Below are 26,119 nucleotides of genomic sequence, written 5' to 3' on the forward strand. Positions count from 1 at the left end.
GTACAAACCTGCCTATGTGTGAAAAAGTATTTGGCCCTAGGCCGAATAACTGGTTGTCACCATTGATGGCCAGAACTGCAATTAAGCATTTGCGATAACTGCCAATCAGTCTTTTGCATTGCTATGAAGAAATGTATGCCCACTCTTGAAAGAATTGTTTTTACTTTAGCCTCACCGGAGGCATTACCCACCTGCTTAAGGTCATGTCACAGCACGTCAGTCGGGTTTAAGTCTGGATTTGTACTGGGCCATTCCAAAACCTTCATTTTTTTTTTTCTTTTTTTGGAGCCATTTATAGGTGGACTTGCCTGTTTCAGATCATTGTCCTGCTGCATAACCCAAGTGCGCTTGAGCTTGAGGTCCCAAACTAATGGCCGGACACTCTACTTCAGGATTTTCTAGTAGAGCACCGAATTCATGGTTCCATTAATTATGGCAAGTCCAGGTCCTGAAGCTGCAAAGCAGCCCCAGACCATCACACTGCCACCACCATGTGTGACTGTTGGTATGATGATCTTTTCATGAAATGATGTGTATGTTTTACGCCAGATGTAATGGAATGCACACTTTTTCTAAAAAGTTCCACTTTTGTCTCATCAGGCCACAGATAATTTCCCCAAAAGTCTTGGAAATAACCAAGATGTTTTCTGGCAAATGTGAGCCAAGGATTTGGTGTTCCTTTTGGTCAGCTGTGGCTTTGGCAGTGGAACTCTCCCATAGACTCCATTTTTGCCCAGTCTCTCTTATTAAATCATGATCACCAACCTTAACTGAGGCAACTGAGGTTCTTTAGATGTTCTGGGTTCTTTTATGAACCCCTGGATGAGTCATCGTTGTGCTCTTGGAGTAATTGTGGTAGGCCGGCCAGTCCTGGGAAGGTTCAACACTGTTACAAGTTATTAATTATTATATAGGATTTATATAGCGCCAACAGTTTGCTCAGTGCTTTACAATATGAGGGAAGACAATACAGTTACAATACAGGAAGAATTGGAGGGCTGTGCTCGTTAGAGCAAAGTTTTCTCCATTTGTGGATAATGGCTCTCACCGTGGTTTGCTAGAGTCCCAAAGCCTTAGAAATAGCCTTGTATACCTCTCCAGACTGATACATGTCAATTACTTTGTTTCTCATCTGTTCTTAAATTTCTTTAGAGTGGGTTCACATTAAGGCGACACGACTCTGCACGACTTCGGGGGCAACTTGTGCATTACTATGCACCACGACTTCGGAGCGACTTGCAGGGACTTCACATAATGGAAGCCTATGCAAATCGCTCCGAGGTCGCCCCGAAGTAGTACAGGACCCTTTTTCTAAGTTGGAGCGACTTGTGTCGCTCCTATTAGAACAGGTCCTGTAGCGGTCAATGGAACGCGCGGGAGCGTGACTTGTCAGGCTGACAAGTCGCCTGACAAGTCGCGGCAATGTGAACCGGCTCTCAGTTTGCAGCAAGATGTGTTGCTTTTTGAGATCTCTAAAGCTGGATACACACTATACAACTTTTGTTGTTTGATTACCTTTGGATTAATGCCTCGTACACACGTTCAGATAATCGGACGACTTATCGTTCGCATTTTGTTGTATGATACTAATATCAAATTCAACAATGCATATAAATGTAGGATTTGTTTCGTACGATTCTGATAAAGCTTCCTGGTTGCGTAGCTACGCATCAGATGGTGCAAAACTAAAACAATGGCAGCCAGGCTCTTTCCGTGCTATTTTAGTGTTTCTGATCATGCGCGGTCTTTGTCGATCGATTTTTAGCGGACACATACTGTACTGATTAAATGATTGTTGTTCGCTAGGCTATTGTACAACAGAAGTTTTCCTGTTAGTCCCTTCGGATTTTGTTGGACCATCTGTCGTGATCGGATGTCAAAAGCTGTGTACTAACGATCAGATTATCGTGCGATCATGTTGAAAGCGAGTTTTATCGTACGATTATCTGAACGTGTGTACGAGGCATTAAGCTGGATACACACTTTTGTTGTTCAATTTACTTTAGATTTACCTTCAACTAATCAGGTCTAGGTGTGGCAAGTGAAATTGAACTCTGATTTCCAAATAAATGTGGTTAATCTCGGTTCATTCATGATTTAGCAAGGGGGGAGGGGTCAATTACTTTTTCACATAGGGCCAGGTAGGTTTGGACAGATTTTTTTTTTCCCCTTAATAAATTAATTCATCATTTAAAAACTGCATTTTGTATTAACTCGAGTTATCTTTGTGTAATAACATTTGTTTGCTCTGAATCATTTTAAGTGTGACGAATATGCAAAAAAAAAAAAGGAACGGGCAAAATACTACTTTGCTGCTCTGTATATCCAGATCAGTTCCATAGACCACAATATATCTAGATCCAGATCAGTAGGAAATATGTTTTTTTACTCCTGTGTGCAAGAGGCCTCATTGGGGTCAATTCACTAAGCTTTACCAATCCTGTTACTCATTTGCATAAATGATTGCATGCTGTAAGAAAAGTCCAGTTCATTGAGTCCTGGTTCTCACTATAGCGATGACCGCCACTGCATGCGATTCGGAGAGCACTGCTCTGAAAATCACATGCAATGTCTGTGTGATGTGAATTCAGCCATACAGATTGTATGGCTGAATTTGCATCGGATTCGGACAAAATGAGCACAGGACCCATTTTTTGGGTCCGCAGCAGAATCTGATCGCAAGGTGGTTCACACCTATGCAATCTCATTCATGTCCGAACTGACAGTTCGCACTGCGATATGCAAACTGATCTGGGGATGTCGTTAACTTTGTATTGACGCCCCCCAGCGATTTGCATATGGCAGTGGGAACTGCCTGCGATTTAAATGCAATGCGGGAACCTGCAGTGGATTTGAACCGGGACTAAAAGAAAACAAAATGACGATTCTATGGTTAACAAAAAATTGGTGGCAACTATCGCAAAAAAACGTTGTGTTAATCTGTTAAATCCAATTCACAAACGAAACTGAAACATAAAAAAAGTGCAATATTTAACACCACCCTCTTGGTGGCGGTAACCAGTGTGGTACCAGAAAGAGGGGCCTATTCAAACCCTCAGAAAGGGGCATTCCACCCACTGAGAGCCGAATTCAAGCCACAGGAAGGGGTACTATTCCACCTACAGAAACTGGTGCAATACTACCCTCATAGAGGGGTCTAATTCCACCCACAGCAAGTTGATACTCTTCCACTAGCAGTGTACACACACAAAAACGTGGCATCACGAGTAGACACGTGTGGTGTTATATATGTATGATTAGGGATTGACCTATTATCGGCAAAGCCGATATATCGCGGGTCAAAATGCACTTTCCCCGATATATAGGAATCGGCCTCGGAGGTTACCGATATTGCCCATGTTTCGGGAAAGTACAGGAGTGATGCCTGCAGCTAGAGGAATCACCCCAGTACCGGCGTCCATAGCCGACAGTCGGCTGTCTTGTAATGACAACCGATGTGACTGAGAAGCCGCTCGGCTGTCATTACAGCTGCCTTCCGCGGCTCGCCCGGGTCTCCCGTCCCACCGGGACGGCTGCCGAAGACCTGATCAAAGCCACATTCGGCTCTGATTGGGTCTCCATGCAAAAACCCGGAAGTGATGTCATGACATCATTTCCGGGTACTGGCGCCAGATTTTTAAAAAATTACCGCATTCAAAACAGCCAAACTTGGCGTGTTGAATGCTTTTAAGTGCAGAGGAGGAGTTTGGTATATATGTGTGTGTGTATGTGTGTAATATATATGTGTGTGTGTGTGTGTGTATATGTATACATGTGTGTGTGTATATATATATATATATATATATATATATATATAGCAGGTTTTCCAGGCCTGTGGCCGGATGTGGGTCTGCCATTGTTACCGGTTACCTCTCCAGCCCATGTGAGCTGTGACCCTGGGTGTGAGAACTGAGACATGGACAGCTCCGGCATCTTGGTTTTGTGGTTTTTATTGTGTTTGAGGGATAAGAGGAGGGAATAAGTAGGATACTCCTTTGGCTTAACTAAATACACTTGGGACTTAATCCAGGAAAAATGTCCGTTAGCGCTTCCTTGACGCCAGCCGACGCCAGCTAACACTCAGTGACACTGAGAATACACTGTAGCTTGATAGTAGTTCTACAATTCACAGTCCTGGGTCTTCTAGACTTATAGTCGAGGATCCAGCACTTCTAACACTGCTGTACTGCAAAGTCACTGAATACTCCCCTCCGGCCTTGCACTGGCTTGAGGTAGTACGTTGTAGATTTCTGTAAAGCTGCAACTCTCAACTGACACACTCTGTAAAATTCAGGGCCCAACTGCAGGTGCCCCCTTTCACCTTGAACTCTTTGGGGTTCACTGACTATGTACCCCTCTCTGTAACTTCAGGGTCCTCAACCTAGGTACCCCCTTTCAGCTAGCTGACACTGGATCCCAGAACCCATAGGCGGCTCTCTAATTAGGCAAATTAGGCGGTCACCTAAGGCCTCGCACCTACAGGGGCCTCGCGGCCAGTGGCGGAGTGACAACATTTAGAAGGGCGAAGTCAGGGAAATCTCCCAAGTAAAAGATTGTTTTAAATCCTTGGATATAAAAGTTGCAGCAGTGTGCTGCAGTCCCTTCACTGCGGCTGCCAGGTGTCTGTTGTCCGCTGACACTTACCCCGCCTTCTCTGCCTAGGGATTGGCTGTATGATCATGTAATTCTAAGATGTGGAGGAATCGGTGGGCGTGTACCTGCATCAGTAGGAAGTGACTGCCCGGTCAGCTCACTCTGCTATCATCCGTTGTTGCTCTGGGAGGAGAGCTCTGCCCTGGCCCATGAACATACAGGTAACCAGGCCCCGACTTGTCACTCTGCAGGCTGGTCATAGATTTGTGGTGTCTTCTACGCAAAGGGGGTGAGAAGCCCCAGGGAAGTTGGAAGAGTCTTAGAATGGTTGGTGGAGGAGCAGGACAAGAAGAAGGCCCTGGGTGGCTGGGGGAGGAGAAGGTGGCTGGAAGAGAAGGAGAGGGTCCCTGGGTGGCTAGGGGAAAAGGAGAGGGTCCCTGGGTGGTTAGGGGAAAAGGAGAGGGCCCCTGGGTGGCTAGGGGAAAAGGAAAGGGGGCCCCTGGGTGGCTAGGGGAAGAGGAGAGGGCCCCTGGGTGGCTGAAGGAGAAGGAGAGGGCACCTGGGTGGCTAAGGGAGGAGAGGTCCCCTGGGTGGCTGAGGGAGAAGGAGAGGTCCCCTGGGTGGCTGAGGGAGAAGGAGAGGGCCCCTGGGTGGCTGAGGGAGGAGGAGAGGGCCCCTGGGTGGCTGAGGGAGGAGGAGAGGGCCCCTGGGTGGCTGGGGAAGAAGGAGATGGCCCCTGGGTGGCTGGGGAAGAAGGAGATGGCCCCTGGGTGGCTAATGAAGAAGGAGATTGCCCCTGGGTGGCTGGGGGAGAAGGAGATGGCCCCTAGGTGGCTGGGGGAGAAGGAGAGGGCCCCTGGGTGGCTGGGGTAGAAGGAAAGGGCCCCTGGGTGATTGTGGTAGAAGGAGAGGGCCCCTGGGTGGCTGGGGTAGAAGGAGAGGGCCCCTAGGTGACTGGAGGAAAAGAAGAAAAGGGCCCCTGGGTGGCTGGAGGAGAAGGAGAGGGCCCCCTTGGTGGCCAGAGGAAAAGGAAAGGGGCCCCTGGGTGGCTGGGGAAGAAGGAGAGGGCCCCTGGGTGGCTGGGGGAGAAGGAGAGGGCCCCTGGGTGGCTGGGGGATGAGGAGAGGCCCAGGGGCCAGAGTCAGTTGCCAGGGAAGAGAGTGGAGCTGAGCCAGTCCATCATATCTGACATCAAAGCCAAACATGGTGGAGCTGGAGCCCTTTGCCCTACACAATGATAGCAACCAAGGTGGAAGGTGAGGGGTAGCGGGGCTGTGACATTATATAGCATATGGACTCTGTACATTATTGGTAGTTTTGGTTGGAATTGTCCTTTAGATGTTTACCTCTGTTGTTTTACCCCCCAGCTGTGAGGGACTGAGGAATGACAGCCCACTATGCTGGAACTTATAGTGCCCTAGAATGTGGAGGACTGAGGAATCCTCAGTCCCTCACAGAGGGCCCTATAAGTTCCAGAATAGCAGGCTGCCATGCCTTAGTCCCCACAGAGGGCACTACAAGTCTTAGCATAGCAGGCAGTTGTTCCTCAGTCCCCTACAGAGAGCAGTACAAGTCCAAGCATAGCAGGCTTCAATTCCTCAGGGAGGAATGGCAGTGCACTATACTGGAATTTACAGTTCCCATCTGTGGTGACTCAGGTATGGCAGCCTTCTGCAGTAGGACTTGTCGTGCCCTAGACTGTGCCGGACTGAGGAAGGGAGGTGTAAGGGGGTCTCTGGAAACTCTGATGCAAGGGGGAGCTTTGGTGACCACAAAGTTCTCTTTTACACCAGAGTCCCCAGCTTTCCCCCTCAAATCAATGTTCCCAGAACTCTCCTTACATCAGAGTCTCCAGCATTCTCCCTAAATCAGAGTTCCCAGAACTCTCCTTACATCAGAGTCTCCAGCATTCCCCCTTAAATTGGGGTTTCTAGAACTCCGCTTACTTCAGAGTCCCCAACATTCCCCCTAAATCAGAGTTCCCAGAACTCCTCTTACATCAGAGTCTTCAGAGTTCCCTCTTACAATGTAAGGGGGAAACTCTGGAGACTCTGATGTAAAGGGTGCTCTGTGAAATTTGATTTAAGAGGGGGACTCTAATGTAAAGAGGAATTCTGTGAACTCTGATGTAAGGAGGAGATGCAGGGGGGAATCTGATTTAAAGGAGAACTCTTATGTAAGGGGGGACACTGAACTCTGATGTAAGGAGGAACTCAGGAAATCATGACCTATAGGGAAATGCTGGGGACTGTGATGTAAGAGCAGACATATATATATACATACATACCCGATGTTTAATGATCTTTGATTAAAGAAGAATTGGTTAGAGAAAATTCTAGAAACTGTGAATACATAGTACAAAGGTTAAGGCTCTTAATATATGAAATTTATACAGTTAATTTTTATTGCTTGAATTATTTTTCCCATTATGGGCATGAGTGGGGCCTCATGTCCAAGTTTTACCTTAGGCCTCAAAAAGCCTAGAGCCACCTCTGGCGGGCAGAACCACTCTCCTCTCAGCTCTCTGACTTCAGGCAGACCCCCAGGGGCAATCCACAGTACTCATGACCTGTGTAGGCTTTCCTGGGACTGGACCCCTCTCTCTCTCTCCGCAGGTTCTCGGCACACCGGATCCCCTCAGCTCAACTCGGCACTCTCTGGATTCTCAAGCGACACCCCGAGACATCCACCTTCCTCAGACAGGAGGAGAAACAGCCGTACTCTCCCTCCTGGGACTCTGCTCCCGCCAAAGACAGCGTGTCACACATTTCCCCCAAACGTATACCCACCCCCAGAATCCTTTGCAGCATAATCTGCCTTCTGGGGTAGTTACAAGCTGGGATGTGTCCCCTGATTGGGCTTCCCACACTGCCCTATGAGAAGCCTCTCGCAGGAGCCAGTGGGGACACTTCTCCCCTCAGCAGGCACATCTGGAAGCCCTGACACCCTAGCTAAATAAATCACAGCCCTGCTGTTAGGCAGACAAGGCCCACTATACATTTACCTAGCACCTACCTGTAGGGTGCTACATAAATATACTGGATATTACCCCAAACACTTTTAACGAAACGTGTCAGAAATGTCACAAGTGCCATCTTCTGTATTCCCTGCACTGTTTTACTTGGATGTTTGTAAGTGTAATTCTGCATTTTTTTTTTATAAATTTAAAAAAACGGTTTACACGATGTTCGTGTTGTCTGGCTTATCCCCATGCATGCACATTTGAATGGGAACTTCTGGCATCCTCATTGGAAACTCCATGGCCACTCATTGATGAACATCTGATGATCCAGTTATACTGGGAGACAGTGGGGAAACTTCCCTCTTCAGCAGGCACATCTGGAAGCCATTTGTCTGAATTGTCAGCGCTGGACTCCTCCACCTCTCCATGGAGGGTATTCAACAAGAACGACACATTGCTGGGAATATAGAGAGAATGATACAATGTAACAACAAATAATTCTATCCATCTGAAAAGAGATTAGACTGGATACATTGTGTGTAAATGAATGTGGACACAGATCTCTGCATTGTTCTCCCCCTTGGTACTCTCTGTATATAATGTGAGGAAAGTAGAAGCAGCGCAGTGGCGGAGTACAGAGGGGGAAGGGGATGTCAGGTGATGTTCACCATCATGTTTACACCAGAAACACAGGAGACTGGTGACTGATGGCGGTGCATGGAATCTGCGCTTTACTTTCTTTGTTAATATTATTATTGTTAACCACTTCAATACCGGGCACTTTTACCCCCTTCCTGCCCAGGCCAATTTTCAGCTTTCAGCATTTTTGCAATGACAATTGCGCGGTCATACAACACCTGTACCCAAACTGTACCTAAATATTTATAATTGTGTTCACACCACTAGAGCTTTCTTTTGGTGATATTAATCTTCACTGGATGTTTGGTTTTGTTGTTGTTTTTTTTTTTTTTTTTTTCTAAAACAAAAAAATACATTTTTGAAAACTTTGTCTTTTTTCTATGATTCCGTTATAAAATTTTGCAATTAATTATTCTTCAAAAATTTAGGCCAAAATGTATTCTGCTACATTTCTCTGGTAAAAATAACCCAAATCCGTGTATATTTAGTCGGTAGGAAAGAGTCCACAAACTATGAGATATATCTGAAAATTGATCAATCCTGATATACTGTACTGACGGCCGATCTCATTTCTTAACCAGTTGCCAACCGCCCACTGCATATATACTGCTGCAGGCTGGCTCGGCTGCGCGAATCGCAGTAACTGTACCGCAATCCGCAGGAGCGCTCCTGGGGGCCAAGCGCCGCAGCCGGTGCGCTCCTGCCCCCACTATGCAGCAGGGATGCCGATCCACAGGACCGATTGCCGTCGGCCACCCGTGATCACTCCCCGCTGAGAGAAAACGGTCAGATGTTGTAAACCCAGCTGAAAGTTGTTCTTTCCGAAATGATCAGAGCTCCTGTGATCTTTCTATATAGGAACACGGGTCTCTATGATCATTTCACAAGTCCCTCTCCCCCCCACAGTTAGAAAATCCTCCTCTAGGCACACATTTAACCATTTGATCACCCCTAGGTTAACCCCTTCCCCTAGGTTAACCCCTTCCCTGTCAGTGTCATTATTACAGTAACAGTATATTTTTAGCACTGAATACTGTAGTAATGTCACTGATCCCCCCCCCCCCCCAAAAAAAAAGTCAGGGGTCCGACCTGTCCGCCGCAATATCGCAGTCCTGCTAAATAAATACAATTTACATAAACCTTTCCCCTAGTTTGTAGACGCAAACCATTCAAAAAAAAAAAAAAATGCGTTTATTGGGATCTTTTAAAAAAATATGTAGCAGAATGCAAATTGGTCTAAAATGATGAGAATTTGATTTTTTTTTCTATTGGGAATGTTTTATAGCAGAAAGTAAAATATATATATATTTTTTTCACTTTCTGCTATAAAACATTCCCAATAGAAAAAAAAAATCAAATTCTCATCATTTTATTTTGGTACAGCGCCGCACGACCGCGCAATTGTCAGTTAAAGTATTGCAGTGCCGAATCGCAAAAAATGGCCTGGTCTTTAAGGGGGGAAATCTTCCGGTCCAGAAAGTTTAATACTGTATGTATTTTTATTTTTTCTTCTGTTTTAATTCTTATAGGTGTTAATCGGAGTCCAAAATGGTGACACGGCTGTTTGAAGGAAAGGAGCATGCGTCGTATTATCAAAAATTCAGGTTTAACCCATCACAAGAAGTAATAGACCTTGTCTTCAGTTATGTGGATGAAAGAGTGAGTGACGGCTTCTGTCTGTTGTACACGCAGCTAAAAACAATAGGACACTTGTAACATTTAAAACAGAATTATTTTGCTTAGATAAGCACAGCCACTCAAATATTTAAGGGGTTGTCCAGCCAACACCTTTTTTCTATTGGACAGAGCAGGGCAGGGGCGTTGTCAGGTTCTTACTGCTGTCTGTGACTCAATAGGGAGATTTCCCCCAACTTCCTGTTCCAATTAATGGTGCCAATAGTAAAAATGAAGACCATGACAGAGGGTCGAACTCTCCACACTTTATTCAGAACACCAAAAAAAAAAAATATTTTTATTTTCTGAAATCTTTTAAATAAAACGATTCTTTGGATGATTGTCATACACAATTGTGCAAGTCGCACAAATTTCGTCTGTAATTTCTATAATAGATCTATCTTTGCTTGTTAACTCCATCTAGTGGCTATAATGTGGTATAGTTTTCTAAAATGAGAAAATATACCACATTTTGGCCACTAGATGGTGCTAACTATTATTGGAATTGTTCTATTTGGAAAATAACAGCCAAAATTGCACTAATTTGACATTCAGCCAATGATTGTTTAATAAATAGACACCTTCGTGTGCTACACACACCCAAAAAAACTTCTAATACATTGTGGGTTTGTAGTATGTCCTTTCCTTCTTCCCCACTCCTACCCCTCTTCCACCATTTTACAATTCCTAGCTGTGAAAATTCCAGTTGCTGTGTAAATACAGCAGATGTAGAAGCTACCGCTGTATAAAAATAGAGAGTTACACAGTATAGAGAGATACAAAGTAACATTGTTTGTTCTGTCTCAGCATCGATTGTACCTGTGACCTTCTTGTAGACCCAGTCTGTAAGTATGTGCAGCAGGTTGAATGATGGCTTTAACAGATAGTTTACTCAATGAATAAAGACTCCAGAGGTGTTCTCCAATGCTTCTTTATGCTTCAAGTTATCAAAGGCATAAACATAGAGGCTTTCCATAGGTAAATTTCCAATAAAGTTACACAGCCCCCACACTCTGCAGTCTCTTCATAACAACTATACAAAATTGAGTTACAGCGGGAAAAGGAGGGTGGGAGCAACCAACTAGCCAGAAACAGCAGGGGTGCAAGGATGATACCAATAACATAGCATAACATAACATGTAATATCAACTGCTAGACAGTTAAAACTGCGTGGCAGCACACTCTCCGCTTGGTATCGTGAGATACCACTACACAATTATCTTCCATAAACATACAATTAACATTGCATACAGTAGAATGCTATGTAGCCCTCTAGTCTAAGCTAACTATACTAGAGGTCTAAGTGACTCCTTCACATAACACTGAATCAGAATTTTTGGAAGCAGGCATAATTAGGACTGTCTCAGTGACTGGTCTCAGGAAGGTTTTTGGGCTCCCGTCCTTTACAATCCTGAATTCCACACTTCGGACCTTTCCATCATCACTAGCAATGGCCTTTGTAATAACTCCAACTGGCCACTGGATCCGGTGAGTTTGCTTGTCTTTTAGAAGAACCAGGTCCCCTTCCTTTAAGTTAGGCTTCTGGGTTTGCCACTTTTTACGTCCTTGGAGAAGTATGAGGTATTCCCTCCTCCATCTGTCCCAGAAACAATCTGCAAGGTATTGAGCGTATCTCTATTGACGTTTATATGTCCTTTCCATCAAAGATGCTCTTTGGCGCTGGGATCTGTCCAATTTTCCGGCTCAATAATGTAGCTGGAGTTAAAACAGTTAGACATTCTGGGTCTGTGGATACAGCGGTCAACGGTCTTTAGTTGATTATTGCTGCGACCTCAGCAAGGAATGTAGTAAGTACTGAATGGGTAAGACGTGAAGAACTCGCATCAAGCAATATAGAATCCAGTATGCGCCTTGCCATCCCAATCATACGTTCCCATGCTCCGCCCATGTGTGAAGCGTGTGGTGGGTTGAATTTTCAAATACAGCCTAGATCAATAATTTCCAACTTGTTGTCAGTCGATCTGTAACTCTCTGCAAGCACCAATAAAGTTAGTTCCACAATCTGATCTCAACATCTTCACGGGACCTCTTAGAGCAAGAAATCTCCTTAGAGCATTGATAAAGCTCGAAGTGTCCATTGACTCGATTACTTCAATATGCACAGCTCTTACAGTTAAGCAAGTGAACATTACAGCCCATCTTTTGCTGTTGACTTGACCACCACGATTTCTTCTAGCCGTTACTGTCCATGGTCCAAACACATCGATTCCGACATATGCAAAGGGTGTATCTTCACTCAGTCTGTCTGCAGGTAGGTCAGCCATCTGTTGTCTACCCCTTAACTTCTGACATTTAACACAGTTGTGAATGATCGTAGCTATTTGCCTTTTCACTCCAACTATCCAGAACCCTGCAATTCTGACCTCACCTTCTGTGTAGTGTCTTCCTTGATGTTTGACTCTCTCATGGTAATGCTGTATAATCAATGTGCCCAAATGGTGGTTTCTTGGTATTATCAAGGGGTTCTGTTCTTTCCCTAGCAGGTTTGACCTTTTCAGTCGTCCACCGACTCGAAGCATGCCTTCGTTGTCGATCACTGGGTTCAGTGTGAATAGTGGGCTACATTTTGGGACTGGTCCATGGCCTCTTAAGCACTTAATCTCTTCCACAAAGACTTCTTCTTGCACACGACGTATGATGAACAGCTCAGCCCTCTCATACTCCAATGCATTGGGTGACTCCTTACAGGTGTGCCATCCATGGCAAGACGATGTCTGATTCGATTTGCAGAAAATCTGTGCAATATGACTCAATCTTGCTATAGTCTTCACCAACCTCTTCCAAGAAGAGAAACGTTCAAAACGCCTTACCTCCAAATTTCTTCTTGAACAGATGTTGAAACTCAATGCTACAACTTCAGGCCATATTTCCGGATCAGTATCCGGATCCTCCAGGTGGAAATCGATATCTTCTTCTGAGTTTGTAGAAGACTGGTCCATTAAAAACTTGGGTCCTGAAAACCAAATGGTTTGTGTGAGGACAACTGCTGGCACTGACCTAGTGGCAATGTCTGCGGGATTCAAACCAGTCGGGACATAGTTCCATTGTTCAGGTCTACTGTTTTTCCTTATTTGTTCTACTTTGTTAGCCACATACACATAGAACCTTCTCACACTGTTGCATATATAACCAAGCACTACCTTGCTGTCACTGTAGTACTTAATCTGATCGATTTCAATGTCTATTTCATTTTGCAGGAATTCTGCGACTTCAACAGCTAGGGTTGCACCACACAATTTTAATCTTGGGATAGTGTGAGCAGGTTTTGGAGCTAACTTGGCTTTTCCTAGTAGAAACCTGACATGGGGTCTCCCGCAGGGCCGGTTTTAGACAAAGTGTGGCCCTGGGCAAACCTAAAAGTGGGGCCCCAAATTTTTTTATATTCTACCAAAAATATAGGCGCATTTAATCAATTTAGCCAAATAAAACATACAACTACATGAAAATATGCTTTAATTAAATAACATTAAATAGAATAAATAAGAAATCAAGTGAGCTTTGCACCTTCACAAATCAGATCACCCCAATTCCTGCACCTTCACACCTCAGACAGCCCCAATTCCTGCACCTTCACACCTCAGACCACCCCAATTTCTGCACCTTCACACCTCAGACCACCCCAATTCCTGCACCTTCACACCTCAGGCCACCCCAATTCCTGCACCTTCACACCTCAGGCCACCCCAATTCCTGCACCTTCACACCTCAGGCCACCCCAATTCCTGCACCTTCACACCTCAGGCCACCCCAATTCCTGCACCTTCACACCTCAGGCCACCCCAATTCCTGCACCTTCACACCTCAGACCACCCCAATTCCTGCACCTTCACACCTCAGATCAGCCCCTGGTAGGCTGGCACTGGCAGCAAATATTTTATTCAAATGAGGATTTCTTCTGCAAATAGGCTGGCATCAGAGTCAGACAATTACCAAAACCAATGTCATCATGACACATGATCAAAAAAATGAGAAAAAATAAGGATTTCTTCTGCAAATAGCCTGGCAGTGACATCATCAGATCAGACAAGGCACTGGCAGGCATAGTACTAGACTAGTACTATGCCTGGCTGCCAGTGCCAGGCCAGCCTATTTGCAAAAGAAATCCTGATTTTAATTCAATTGTTGCTGCCAGTGCCAGTATATTTGCAGAAGAAATCCTGATTTCTTTGAATAAAATTGTTGCTGCCAGTGCCAGCCCAGCCTATCTGCAAAATAAATCCCTAAGTAGAAGTCACTCCTCTCTCCAGTCCTCCACTTACCTTGGGTGTGCTGTGCGGTGTGGCTGCAGAGTGTTCCCGCTGGACATAGTACAGGAGATGGTCAGAGACTGCAAACATGATACAAGAGATGGTCAGAGACTGAGGACATGATACAAGAGATGGTCAGAGACTGAGGACATGATACAAGAGATGGTCAGAGACTGAGGACATGATACAGGAGATGGTCAGAGACTGAGGACATGATACAGGAGATGGTCAGAGACTGAGGACATGATACAGGAGATGGTCAGAGACTGAGGACATGATACAGGAGATGGTCAGAGACTGAGGACATGATACAGGAGATGGTCAGAGACTGAGGACATGATACAGGAGATGGTCAGAGACTGAGGACATGATACAGGAGATGGTCAGAGACTGAGGACATGATACAGGAGATGGTCAGAGACTGAGGACATGATACAGGAGATGGTCAGAGACTGAGGACATGATACAGGAGATGGTCAGAGACTGAGGACATGATGCAGGAGATGGTTAGAGACTGAGGACATGATACAGGAGATGGTCAGAGACTGAGGACATGATGCAGGAGATGGTCAGAGACTGAGGACATGATACAGGAGATGGTCAGAGACTGAGGACATGATACAGGAGATGGTCAGAGACTACAGACATGATACAGTAGATGGTCAGAGAGTGCAGATGTGATACAAGATATGGTCAGAGACGATACAAGAGATGGTCAGAGACTGCAGATGTGATACAGTAGATGGTCAGAGAGTGCAGACATGATACAAGAGATGGTCAGAGACGATACAAGAGATGGTCAGAGACTGCAGACGTGATACAAGAGCTGGTCAGACTGCAGACATGATACAAGAGCTGGTCAGAGACTTCAGACGTGATACAAGAGATGGTCAGAGACTGCAGACGTAGTACAGGAGATGGTCCAGAGACTGCGGATGTGATACAAGAGAAGGTCAGAGACTGCAGACATGATAGAAGGACACTAGGGGGGCCGGAGAGCACAGGGAAAGCAGATAGCACTGGAGGAGCTGAAGGGCAAGGGGGGGGGGACTGGAGAGAATTAAGGGGGGGGAGTTTGGAAAGCATTGCAGGGGGGTTGGAAGGCGCAGGGTGGTGGGGATAGCACTGGGGAGGGGGGGGTGGCGGCCAGGGAAATCCAGGGGGATGGAGAGCATGGGGGGGGGACTGGGGAGCACTGGAAATCACTTAGGGGGGAGCCAGGGAGCACAGGGGGGTGGAGAGCACTGGGGGAGCCAGAGAGCATAGGGGGAGATGAAAAGCACTGTGGGGACTTGAAGAGCACGGGGGGGCTAAGGAGCACAGGGCGGGGGGCTAAAGAGTACTGGGGGGGCTAAGAACATGGGGGGGCTAAGATCACTGGGGGGGTGGGGGGGGCTAAGAACATGGGGGGGGGCTAAGATCACTGGGGGGGACAGTAAAAGAATTTGAATAGGAGGGGGATGGGACAGCTCGGCTGCATATAGAGAAATTGATATTTCCATATTTCTCCTGCAGCCGCAGAATGCCTGCAGAAGGGAGGAGAAGAATCCATCCCTCCATCCAGCGGCATAAGGAAACATCAAATCCTCTATATGCAGCCGAGCCGCCCCACCCCCTCCTATTCAGCACACATGGCCGGGGCTGCACTGCAGGCAGTCAGTTACCTTCTCTCCCTGCCGCCGCCCCCCGCGAGCAGCCAGAAGTCGGGCTGAAGGAGCTCCTATCTGCTGCAGCTTCACTGATCATCGGCGGCCGCGGGAAGGAACACACACGCTGACTACATGACTTCCGGACCGGCTCCGCGGCCAATCAGCCTTCTGCTCAGGGGGGTGTGACTCACACGGTCACACCCCCCCTGAGCAGAAGGCTGATTGGCCGCGGAGCCGGTGTAGCTGGCAAGTACACACCGGCCGGCGGCCGCCCGCAGTAACGGAACGTCTTCTAGTGTCTGTGAATCTGAGCGCCGCGGCCCACCGGGACTCTGACAGTGACACGGGGCCCGGGGCCCCTGGACATTCGGGGCCCTGGGCAGTTGCCCAGTTTGCCCCCCCTAACGCCGGCCCTGGTCTCCCGGACGGATCTATGATCTTGAGATAAGCCATAGCCGCTATGGCTTCGGTAGATGCATCACAAAAGATGTGAATCTCTTTTCTCAGACTTCTTGAAACTGAAGTGGGTGAATAGCAGCGTGGGATATTAAGTTCTTCCAGTACCTTCAAGGAGTTTCTCCATTTCTCCCATTTAGGCAGCAGGTCTACTGGCAGAGGGGCATCCCAATCTGTCACCCTCTCAGTAAGCTGACGGAGTATGAATCTCCCTTGGACGGTAACTGGAGTCATAAAGCCTAGGGGATCGTAAAGGCTGTTAACAGTTGACAAAACTGCACGTCTGGTGAATGGCTTCTTAGTGTCAGAGACCTGAAAGGTGAATGTGTCTGAAGTTACATTCCAGAGAAGACCGAGATTTCTTTGCATGGGTAGGGAATCTACTCCCAAGTCCAAATCCTTCAAATCCTTAGCGTGATCTTCTGGATTGAAAGCCCTCATTACTTCGCTGCTATTAGATGCGATCTTATGAAGCCTCAAGTTAGCAGTCAACAGGAGCTGTTGGGTCCTTTTTATCAAATTGACGGCTTATTCGGGTGTTGAGAATGATTTCAGGCCATCGTCTACATAAAAATCTCTCTCAACAAATTGCCTGGTGTCAGATCCGAATTCCCTTTCACCTTCCTGTGCTGTTTTTCTCAGTCCATAAGTTGCCACGGCAGGAGATGGACTATTTCCAAAGACATGGACTCTCATGCGATAATCTATCACCTGATCATTAATGTCATTGTTGCGGTGCCACAAGAACCTGAGATAATTTCTGTGGTCCTCTTTGACTATGAAACAGTGGAACATCTGTTGGACGTCAGCTGTCACGGCAATTGGTTCCTTCCTGAACTACATCAACACTCCCATAAGGTTGTTTGACCAGTTAGAAGAACGTTATTTAAAGAGGTTCCCTGGAACTGAGCGCTTGGTACACTGAATCACCAAAGTCCTTTTGAGAAGTGAGCTTGCAGTTAATACTTTGGAGTGCTTGATATGGAACTTCATTTTTTAAATCAAATCTTTCCTTCACATAATAGTGCAATGGACATTTCATCAATCGATAGGTAACATTAGTTTTGTAGGAAGCTACATCCAAGAGCTTGTGAGATTGATCTAAACAGACTTCTCCTAAAATAACCCATCCAAGATCAAGTTTCTGGGCCTGAGGAGCATCATCTGGACCGTTACATAACTCTCTTATTTTATGAACTCTAGGAATGTCTCTCCCTAGTAGAATCAAAATCTTAACATCCTTGTTAAGTGGTGAAATGTAGTTAGCAATGTGACTCAAATGAGGGTGATGACGTGCAACCTCTGGTGTGGGGATTTCTTCTCTGTTGTTCGGTAGCTGACCACAATTGATTAGAGTTGGAAGAGGAAACGTGTCCTCATATTCTGACGCAACTATGAAGCCATGGGCTCTTCTTCCAGAAGTATTGATCTTTCCTGCACATGTCTGCAAGGTATAGGACCAGGTCTCTCTTTGAATGTTGAATAGGTCAAAGAATTCTGTACTGGCCAATGAGCGATTGCCCTGATCATCGAGTATGGCATACATTTTTATGGAATTTTGAGGACATCCTTCAGGAAAAACCCTTACAAGACATATTTTGCTACAAGACTTGCTATGAAGCCCTTCTCCACATACCTCTGTACACCTTGTGGTTATGGGGTTGGCATATTGCTCAGTTTTCTCCCTGCCATCATCTGATGTAGTCTTGGGGTTGCTGCCGGGTGAAGGTTTCCTTTTGAACAGGTCTGAATGAAGAGCGTCCACATGTTTGGCACTGTTACAGAGAGAACATCTGATGGCGATCTTACAGTCTCTAGCTAAATGATCGGAGGATGCACAACACTTAAAACCGATATTATGCTCTTTGAGAAATGACTTGCGTTCTTCAATAGGCTTGTCCTTAAATGCACGACATTTGGAGAGAGAGTGTGGCGCATTATGAATAGGACACTGTTGATTAAGATTGCTAGCTTTAATGTCTGTAGCTAAGACGTTGGATGCTATCGCGGTCTTCCTCACGGCAATAGGATGCCTTAAATCCTTGAATTTACTGTTGGTGGCAATACCCCTTGAAGTAGTTAAAGGAATGGTGGTTGTATCTGGATAGAAGAAGCTTGGGTCATTCTTGGATCTTGCAACCTTCCGCACGAACTCTGCTAAATAAGAAAAGGGAGGGAAGGAAACACGATGTTCATACTTATACTTTGATCCTACACTAGTTCACTTTCCCTGAAGATAACTAGGCAACTTTGCTACAATAGGATTTACGCCCTGAGCAGTGTCTAAATAGCCAAGACCTGGTAAACTAGGATCTAACTTAGCAATTTCAAGTTCATGAATGAGGTCACCTAACTCTCTAAGCTTATGATTGTCCTTAACAGAGATCTTAGGAAAGTCGTTTAGTCTCTGGAATAAGGCAGATTCAATGACTTCGGGGCTCCCATAGTCTTGTTCTAGACGTTCCCAGGCAGCATCAAGGCCTGCTTTAAAGTTATAAATGTAGACAGATTTTCGATTTTCGATTTTAGACAGAGGTTCAATATCCAAGTTCTTGGTTACCACCTTAAATGTAGATCTCCAACTCCTGTAGTCCGCCGCTCACTCGCGATCCCCCGGTACAGCGGGAGAAAGGCAGGCGGCTAGTGTAAACAAAGCCGGCTGTCATTCTCCCCTGTGTAACAGCACAGATCATACGGTCCTGCTATGTAGGACCGTAGATCTCTGCTGTTACACACACAGCCACATCCAATCACAGTTAGAATCACGCCCCTAGGGACACCCTTAACCCCTCCCTCTCAAATAAAGTTAACCCCTTTACTGCCAGTGTCATTTTTACAGTAACAGTGCATATGTATAGCACTGATTATTGTAGTAATGTCACTGGTACCCCCAAAAGGGTCAAAAATGTCAGTCAAGGGTCCGATCTGTCCACCGCAATGTCGCAGTCCCACAAAAAAAAATCACAGATTGCCGCCATTACTCGTTAAAAAAAACAATAGAAATAACAAAAATCTTTCCCTTAGTTAGTAAACGCAATAACTTTTGCGCAAACCAATCAAAATACGCTTTTTGCGATTTTTTTTTTTTTACCAAACATATGGTAAAAGAAAAAAATTGGCCTAAAATGTTAAAATTTAGATTTTTTACATTTTTTGGGGGGAATTTCATATAAAAAAATGTGAAAAATATTGTTATTTTTGCAAAATTGTCGCTCTTTTTTTGTTTATAGCGCATGATCAAAAAATTGCACAGGTCATCAAATACCACCAAAAGAAAGCTCTGTTTCTGGGAAAAAAAGGACGTCAATTTCACTTGGGTACAGCGTCACACAACCGTGCAATTGTCCGTTAAAATCACGCAGTGCCGAATCGTAAAATAGGCCCTGGTCAGGAAGGGGGTAAAATCTTCCAAAGCTTAAGTGGTTAAACAAAAGAACATTTCATTTAAAGAAAAAAAATTTACCTGTCAGATTGCGTTAACTGACATCTACAGATTGAAGTTTCATCACTTTGATCTGCAGATGAATGAATAGAATGATACAAAAATATTATGTTAATTTGTATCTTTGTATATTTACATCTGAGCAGTGTTATTTATAAATACTGATTCAGACTGATTTTTTGACAGCTAGAGCTGCTGACACCTCCTCTGAGTATACAGTAATGCTGGCTTTGATAAAAGCCAACATTTGCTGTATACTGGGGGAAGGGGGGTACCAGAATCAGGGCAGAGAGACTGCATGTGCTACACACGCCCTGTGTACAATGATACAATTCTTTTTTTATCGTGTGTGTGTGGCACGATCAAGATATTTACCAGTCCCTGGAGTCCAGCACTTTCCTCCCACAGCCAGTTCTCAGTTACGGGACCCTGATGCCACCAACTTGAAGTTGGGAGCCGACTGACTTCCTCAGGAAATCACAGCCTGCTCCCGACTGCGCATGTGAGAGATTGTGAGGCGCTGTAAAGCTGGTCCCGCGGGCTCCTGGGACATGTGATGCCAAGTTGCATAGTTCTCACCTAGGCCTGTCAAAAAATGGTACCCGCTCCCAGAAAAAAAAAAAAGAAACCATTCTGGCAGGGTAGGGAGTGAGGAAGAGGATGAGAAGATGATTTTTACTTTTGGGTGAAGGTCCATTTTAACCACTTTACCGCTGCTCACTAGAGCTCTACTGCGGCAAAGTGGCTCGATAACATCTGGCGACGTAGACCTACGTCGCCAGACATTCCCCTCTCTCGGCGGCACGCGCGCGCCGCCGGAGGCTCGCTCCCGCTGTATTCGGTCACAGCGGGAGTCGGGCCAGGGGAGGAGAGGCGGTGATCACCGCTGCTCTTCCCCGATCGTCGGGGAATCGAGTGTGGAGATCCGCCCGCTTGTGTAAACAAAGCGGGCGGATCTCCTAAGTGACAGGCAGGGTCAGATTGCAGGATTCAGCATAGCTGAACCTGCGATCTGTCCCTGTGTCACTCAGTCCCCTCCCCCCACACATGTTAGTAAGCACCAGGCATACGTTAACCCCTTCCTCTCCAATAAAATTAACCCCTTCCCTGCCAGTGTCATTTTTACAGTAAAGGTGCATATTTATAGCACTGATTACTGTAGTAATGTCACTGGTACCCCCAAAAGTGTCAAAAATGTCAGTCAAGGGTCCGATCTGTCCGCCGCAATGTCGCAGTCCCGCAAAAAAAATTGCAGATCCCCGCCATTACTCGTTAAAAAAAAAACACCAAAAACGACAGAAATCTTTCCCTTAGTTAGTAAACGCAATAACTTTTGCGCAAACCAATCAAAATAAGCTTATTGTGATTTTTTTTTACCATAAATATGTAGCAGAAAACAAATTGGCCTAAAATGATAAAAAATTTAGATTTTTACATTTTTGGGGGGGGGGGGGGGGATTTCATATAAAAAAATGTGAAAAATATTGTTATTTTTTCAAAATTGTCGCTCTTTTTTTGTTTATAGCGCAAAAAGTAAAAATCGCACAGGGGATCAAATACCACCAAAAGAAAGCTCTGTTTGTGGGAAAGAAAGGACGTAAATTTTGTTTGGGTACGGCATTGCATGACCGCGCAATTGTCAGTTAAAGTCGCACAGTGCCGAATCGCAAAAAGTGGCCCAGATGTAAGACAGCAAAATCCTCCGGTGGTAAAGTGGTTAAATAATGACAAAGGTTAAGTTATTGGTGACAATAGCAAGAAATAAAATTTTGTTATCATTTTCAGCCAAATAAACAATATCATATCATTGTTATGACATTATAAATGTAACCCCTTCCCACCCAGCATCTCTTTAAATGGGTCTTTTTTGCTGGGGCGGGGGGGCCAAAGTTCATAATCACGTGACCGCTGTGATTTGCTTCCGGTCCCACCAGCTTTCAATCGGGACTAGAGATGGAGAGTTGGATATGCTATGGCTATGACTGTGCTGTGGGCATGCAGTGAGCGTGCTCTCAGCACAGAAATCTTGGATTTCCATGGACTCCTATGTGCAGTATGAGGGCTTTAAAGCCCACCCTTTTTGCAGCCACACATATGCATGAGGTGGGCAGCAAGAGGTTAAACTGAAAATAACACTGGTGTCCTTGTGATGTATTTTGAAGATGTTTTTGTCTTCCTAGTTACACAAACCGTATGGTTTTGCTGTGGACGTTGGCTGTGGATCGGGGCAGAACACAAAAATTCTTTCTCCGTACTTCAAGAAAGTTCTCGGAATCGACATCAGTGAGGCTCAGATAGAGGAGGCCAAGAAAGCCACGGGGTCACTCAATGTCACATACAGGTGGGGACACACCCAACCAAGTAGCTCCTTTCCTGATCTAGACAGACCTCCTTTGGGCTAAAAGTTTACCATGCAAAGTGTTCCATAGTGCTGCAGTAACTGGTGGGTATTCCTAAAGGACATTGTTGGGGGATGTTAGGGTCAATGGTGGGTATTCCTAAAGGACATTGTTGGGGGATGTTAGGGTAAATGGTGGGTATTCCTAAAGGACATTGTTGGTAGGTGACTGGTGGGTATTTGTAAAGAACATTGTTGGGGTAATTGGTGGGTATTCCTAAAAAACATTGTTGGGGTGGCTGGTGGGTATTCCTAAAGGATATAGTTGGGAAATGGGGGGGCATGCTGTTTTTTGGTTTACATTTGTAAAAAATAAATAAATGTAGTCCTTCTAGTGTGTAGTAAAAACAGTTCACCACTAGGGAGGAACTCCTAGGGGTGAAGTTTACCTGTACAGCTACTGTATATGTGACATTGTTGGTGGCTTACTGGCTGCTGCATTGGCCTGGTACACATTCATTCCAATGTAAACAGGGTGAATGTGATTGGAGCATGTCTGGTGAAGGATTCATTGGGTGGTTTTGTCATCTGGGCATGGATGAGGCAGAAAAGTCAGAAGCACAGTGCCCAGGGTTGGGCTTTCAATCCAACCAGATGGTGTCACTAAAAGTCTAACCTATCATTTCTGCAGTGTCTGTCCAGCTGAAGAGATGCCGGTTGGTGACACCTCTGTGGATCTAATAACAGGGAGCGCTGCTGTCCATTGGCTTGACCTTGGGCCATTTCTAAAAGAGGTAAAAAAAAATGAGGAGTCTTGTTTCATTGTTTCTGACTGCTGCACCTTGTAAAATGTGCTGTACGTTACATAACCTGACTGCTGCATTCTGTACACTGTGCTGCATGCTAACATAATCTGGACTCCTGAGAAATGTGCTGCATGTTGAATACTGCAGACAGCTGTACAATTTATGCATTTTGTGCGCTACATACTGTACCGTGTACATTATGGTTTAACTTGCATAGCCTAAACTGTTATATGTATGCTGTGCTGCATATTGCCTACATTGGATCACTGCAATCAGCTTACTGTGCAATGCAATACATACATCAAACTAAAACCCCATTAAGACAGGCTGCACACCAAAAGCCTCTGCTCCACTGCTGTTTAATACATTGACAGCACACACTGAAAATTCCTGCTGGAAGCCATGCTCTAATGCTTTTTACCCATCACAGGGCTTATATAGGTCATGTGATGGGTGTAACATTTTAGGGGCGTGACTTCTGGTGGGAGTTTTCAGTATGCGCTGTCAGTGGATCAAGAGCGGATTTCTGGGCTGGTATATAGGTGGTGAAGGAGGATACGGGTTGCTTGTAAGAAAATATGTTTGGAATCATTGAACAAACGAATGAAGAGCTGCACTCTGTACACCGTGCTATACATTCCATACACTGAACCGCTACACTCTATACCAGTGATGGCGAACCTTGGCACCCCAGATGTTTTGGAACTACATTTTCCATGATGCTCATGCACTCTGCAGTGTAGTTGAGCATCATGGGAAATGTAGTTCCAAAACATCTGGGGTGCCAAGGTTTGCCATCACTGCTCTATACCATTAGAGATGTCCCGAACTATTCGCCGGCGAACAGTTCCCGGCGAACATCGCTTGTTCACGTTCTCCTCGGTGGGTCCGCCCCCTATACATCATCATTGAGCAAACTTTGACCCTGTACCTCACAGTCAGCAGACACATTCCAGCCAATCAGCATACCCTCCCTCCCAGACCCTCCCACCTCCTATAAAAAAGCAAGGACAGCATCCATCTTAGATTCATTCTGAAGCTGCAGAGTTAGTTAGAGCAGGGAGAGTGCTGCTGCTGAATTAATAGGGAAATCATTAGCTAGGCCAGTGTTCTGTGTCCACTCCTGTTGTAAGGACGGCATCCTGACAGCACCCCAAAAAGCCCTTTTTAGGGCTGGTATATCAGTCTGCTTTTATTTATTTTTTTCTATATATACAGACTGTACTGTGTGCAAACCACTCATATCGGTTGGCACGGTACCTTGCAGATAAAAAAGTAATTTCATTTTTACCCTTTAATATAATTGCAGTTGCCTGCCAGTGTGTGTCAGGCCCACTGACTGAACTGTGCCCACCACTTATATAGGGTGGCACAACACCTTGCAGATAAAAAATTCATTTAATTTTTCCTCTGTAATATAATTGCAGTTGCCTGCCAATGAGTGTCAGGTCCACAGACTGTACTGTGCCCACTGCCCACCACTCATTTAGGGTGGCACAGCACCTTGCAGATAAAAAAGTCATTTCATTTTTTCTCTGTAATATAATTGCAGTTGCCTCCAGTGAGTGTCAGGCCCACAGACCATACTGTGCCCACTGCCCACCACTCATATAGGGTGGCACAGCACCTTGCAGATGAAAAAATTCATTTAATTTTACCTCTGTAATATAATTGCAGTTGCCTGCCAGTGAGTGTCAGGCCCACAGACTGTACTGTGCCCACTGCCCACCACTCATATAGGGTGGCACAGCACCTTGCAGATGAAAAAATGCATTTAATTTTTCCTCTGTAATATAATTGCAGTTGCCTGCCAGTGAGTGTCAGGTACACAGACTGTACTGTGCCCACTGCCCACCACTCATATAGGGTGGCACAGAACCTTGCAGATAAAACATTCATTTAATTTTTCCTCTGTAATATAATTGCAGTTGCCTGCCAGTGAATGTCAGGTCCACAGACTGTACTGTGCCCACTGCCCACCACTCATATAGGGTGGCACAGCACCTTGCAGATAAAACATTTATTTAATTTTTCCTATAATAAAAAATTAAATTCATCCAAAAAAAAACAGGAACTGGCTGAAATTCAGACTCACTATAAATTTACCAGGAAATCTTCCAGAGGAGTCTTTGCAGCACAAATTAGAGATCTGGAGGAAACCTGATTTTACTATATGCTGTTGTTGGCTAGTCCATGAGAGTGGTTAGGCATAGGCATCTGGTGAGTCTGAATTTCAGATACTTCTCCCGGCACTGTGTGGTGGTGGCAGGCAAGGGTGGTCCCCATAAGTCGCACCTGTGATCCTTCATGTTTGCACTTTCATTGCTCTATGCACTTTATACCTATGGACTTTATGGACTCCTATTGATGTGATTTCATGCTTTTATGTATTTATGATTTTATGCTTATATTTATCACATCTGATTCATATATTTTGGTATATGTTATCATCCTATTTATTTGGTAAGAGGTTATCACCATCCCTGCGCTACTGAAATTCGAATGAAAAAGCCAGTTCCTGTTTTTTCTGGATGAATTTTATTTTTTATTATATTTACTCATTTAAGTAGCAGCAATTTGTGTTATGTGTGTTATTCTGTCAGGTTTGTCTTACCTGTATTTCCTAAAGCGCAGTGGTTTACAACATCGTCTATTAATTTAGTACAAGTAGTGATATTAAATAATTTTTCCTCTAATATAATTGCAGTTGCCTGCCAGTGAGTGTCAGGCCCACAGACTGTACTGTGCCCACTGCCCACCACTCATATAGGGTGGCACAGCACCTTGCAGATAAAAAAACAAATTTAATTTTACCTCTGTAATATAATTGCAGTTGCCTGCCAGTGAGTGTCAGGCCCACAGACCGTACTGTGCCCACTGCCCACCACTCATATAGGGTGGCACAGCACCTTGCAGATAAAAAATTAATTAAATTTTACCTCTGTAATATAATTGCGTGTCAGGCCCACAGACTGTACTGTGCCCACTGCAAATGGACTGTTTGCGGTTGTTTGCGGTGCGTTAAACGGGGAGTTTGGTCTGTCAGAGTTTGGTCTGTCACTGTGAAGCGGGCGTAACCCTTACACCACCTGATCAATACATCATACCTGATCGTATTCACACACTGGATGATTTAAAGCACGTTATTCCAAACAATTTAGGAATGTTAGGTGATTTATGCCCTTTATGGAATAAAACCAGACTTTGCGTCAACTACGTAATTTTCCATGGGAGTTTTGCCATGGATCTCCCTCCGGCATGCCACAGTCCAGGTGTTAGTCCCCTTGAAACA

General features: G+C 45.2%; 1 protein-coding gene and 1 pseudogene across 2 annotated transcripts in view; one reads left to right on the forward strand and one right to left on the reverse strand.

Annotated features, from left to right (window-relative positions):
- The window catches only part of LOC309558517 (uncharacterized protein), a 251,846-nt gene that overhangs the window by 106,022 nt on the left and 119,705 nt on the right, over positions 1-26,119 (forward strand). The window contains exons 8-10 of the mRNA XM_082261597.1: positions 9,737-9,853; positions 21,864-22,024; positions 22,713-22,815. Of these exons, the coding sequence (XP_082117723.1) occupies positions 9,737-9,853; positions 21,864-22,024; positions 22,713-22,815 (381 nt within the window). The remainder of the gene's footprint in view (positions 1-9,736; positions 9,854-21,863; positions 22,025-22,712; positions 22,816-26,119) is intronic.
- LOC309557650 lies at positions 10,528-17,067 on the reverse strand (annotated as a pseudogene). Its single transcript has 3 exons — positions 16,686-17,067; positions 12,485-13,203; positions 10,528-10,609 (listed from the first exon to the last, which is right to left on the reverse strand). The product of its transcript is annotated as an uncharacterized misc_RNA (transcript).

The sequence above is a fragment of the Pelophylax lessonae genome (genome assembly GCF_965119305.1).
Source record: "Pelophylax lessonae genome assembly, chromosome: 6".
In the NCBI taxonomy this organism is placed as follows: Eukaryota; Metazoa; Chordata; class Amphibia; order Anura; family Ranidae; genus Pelophylax; species Pelophylax lessonae.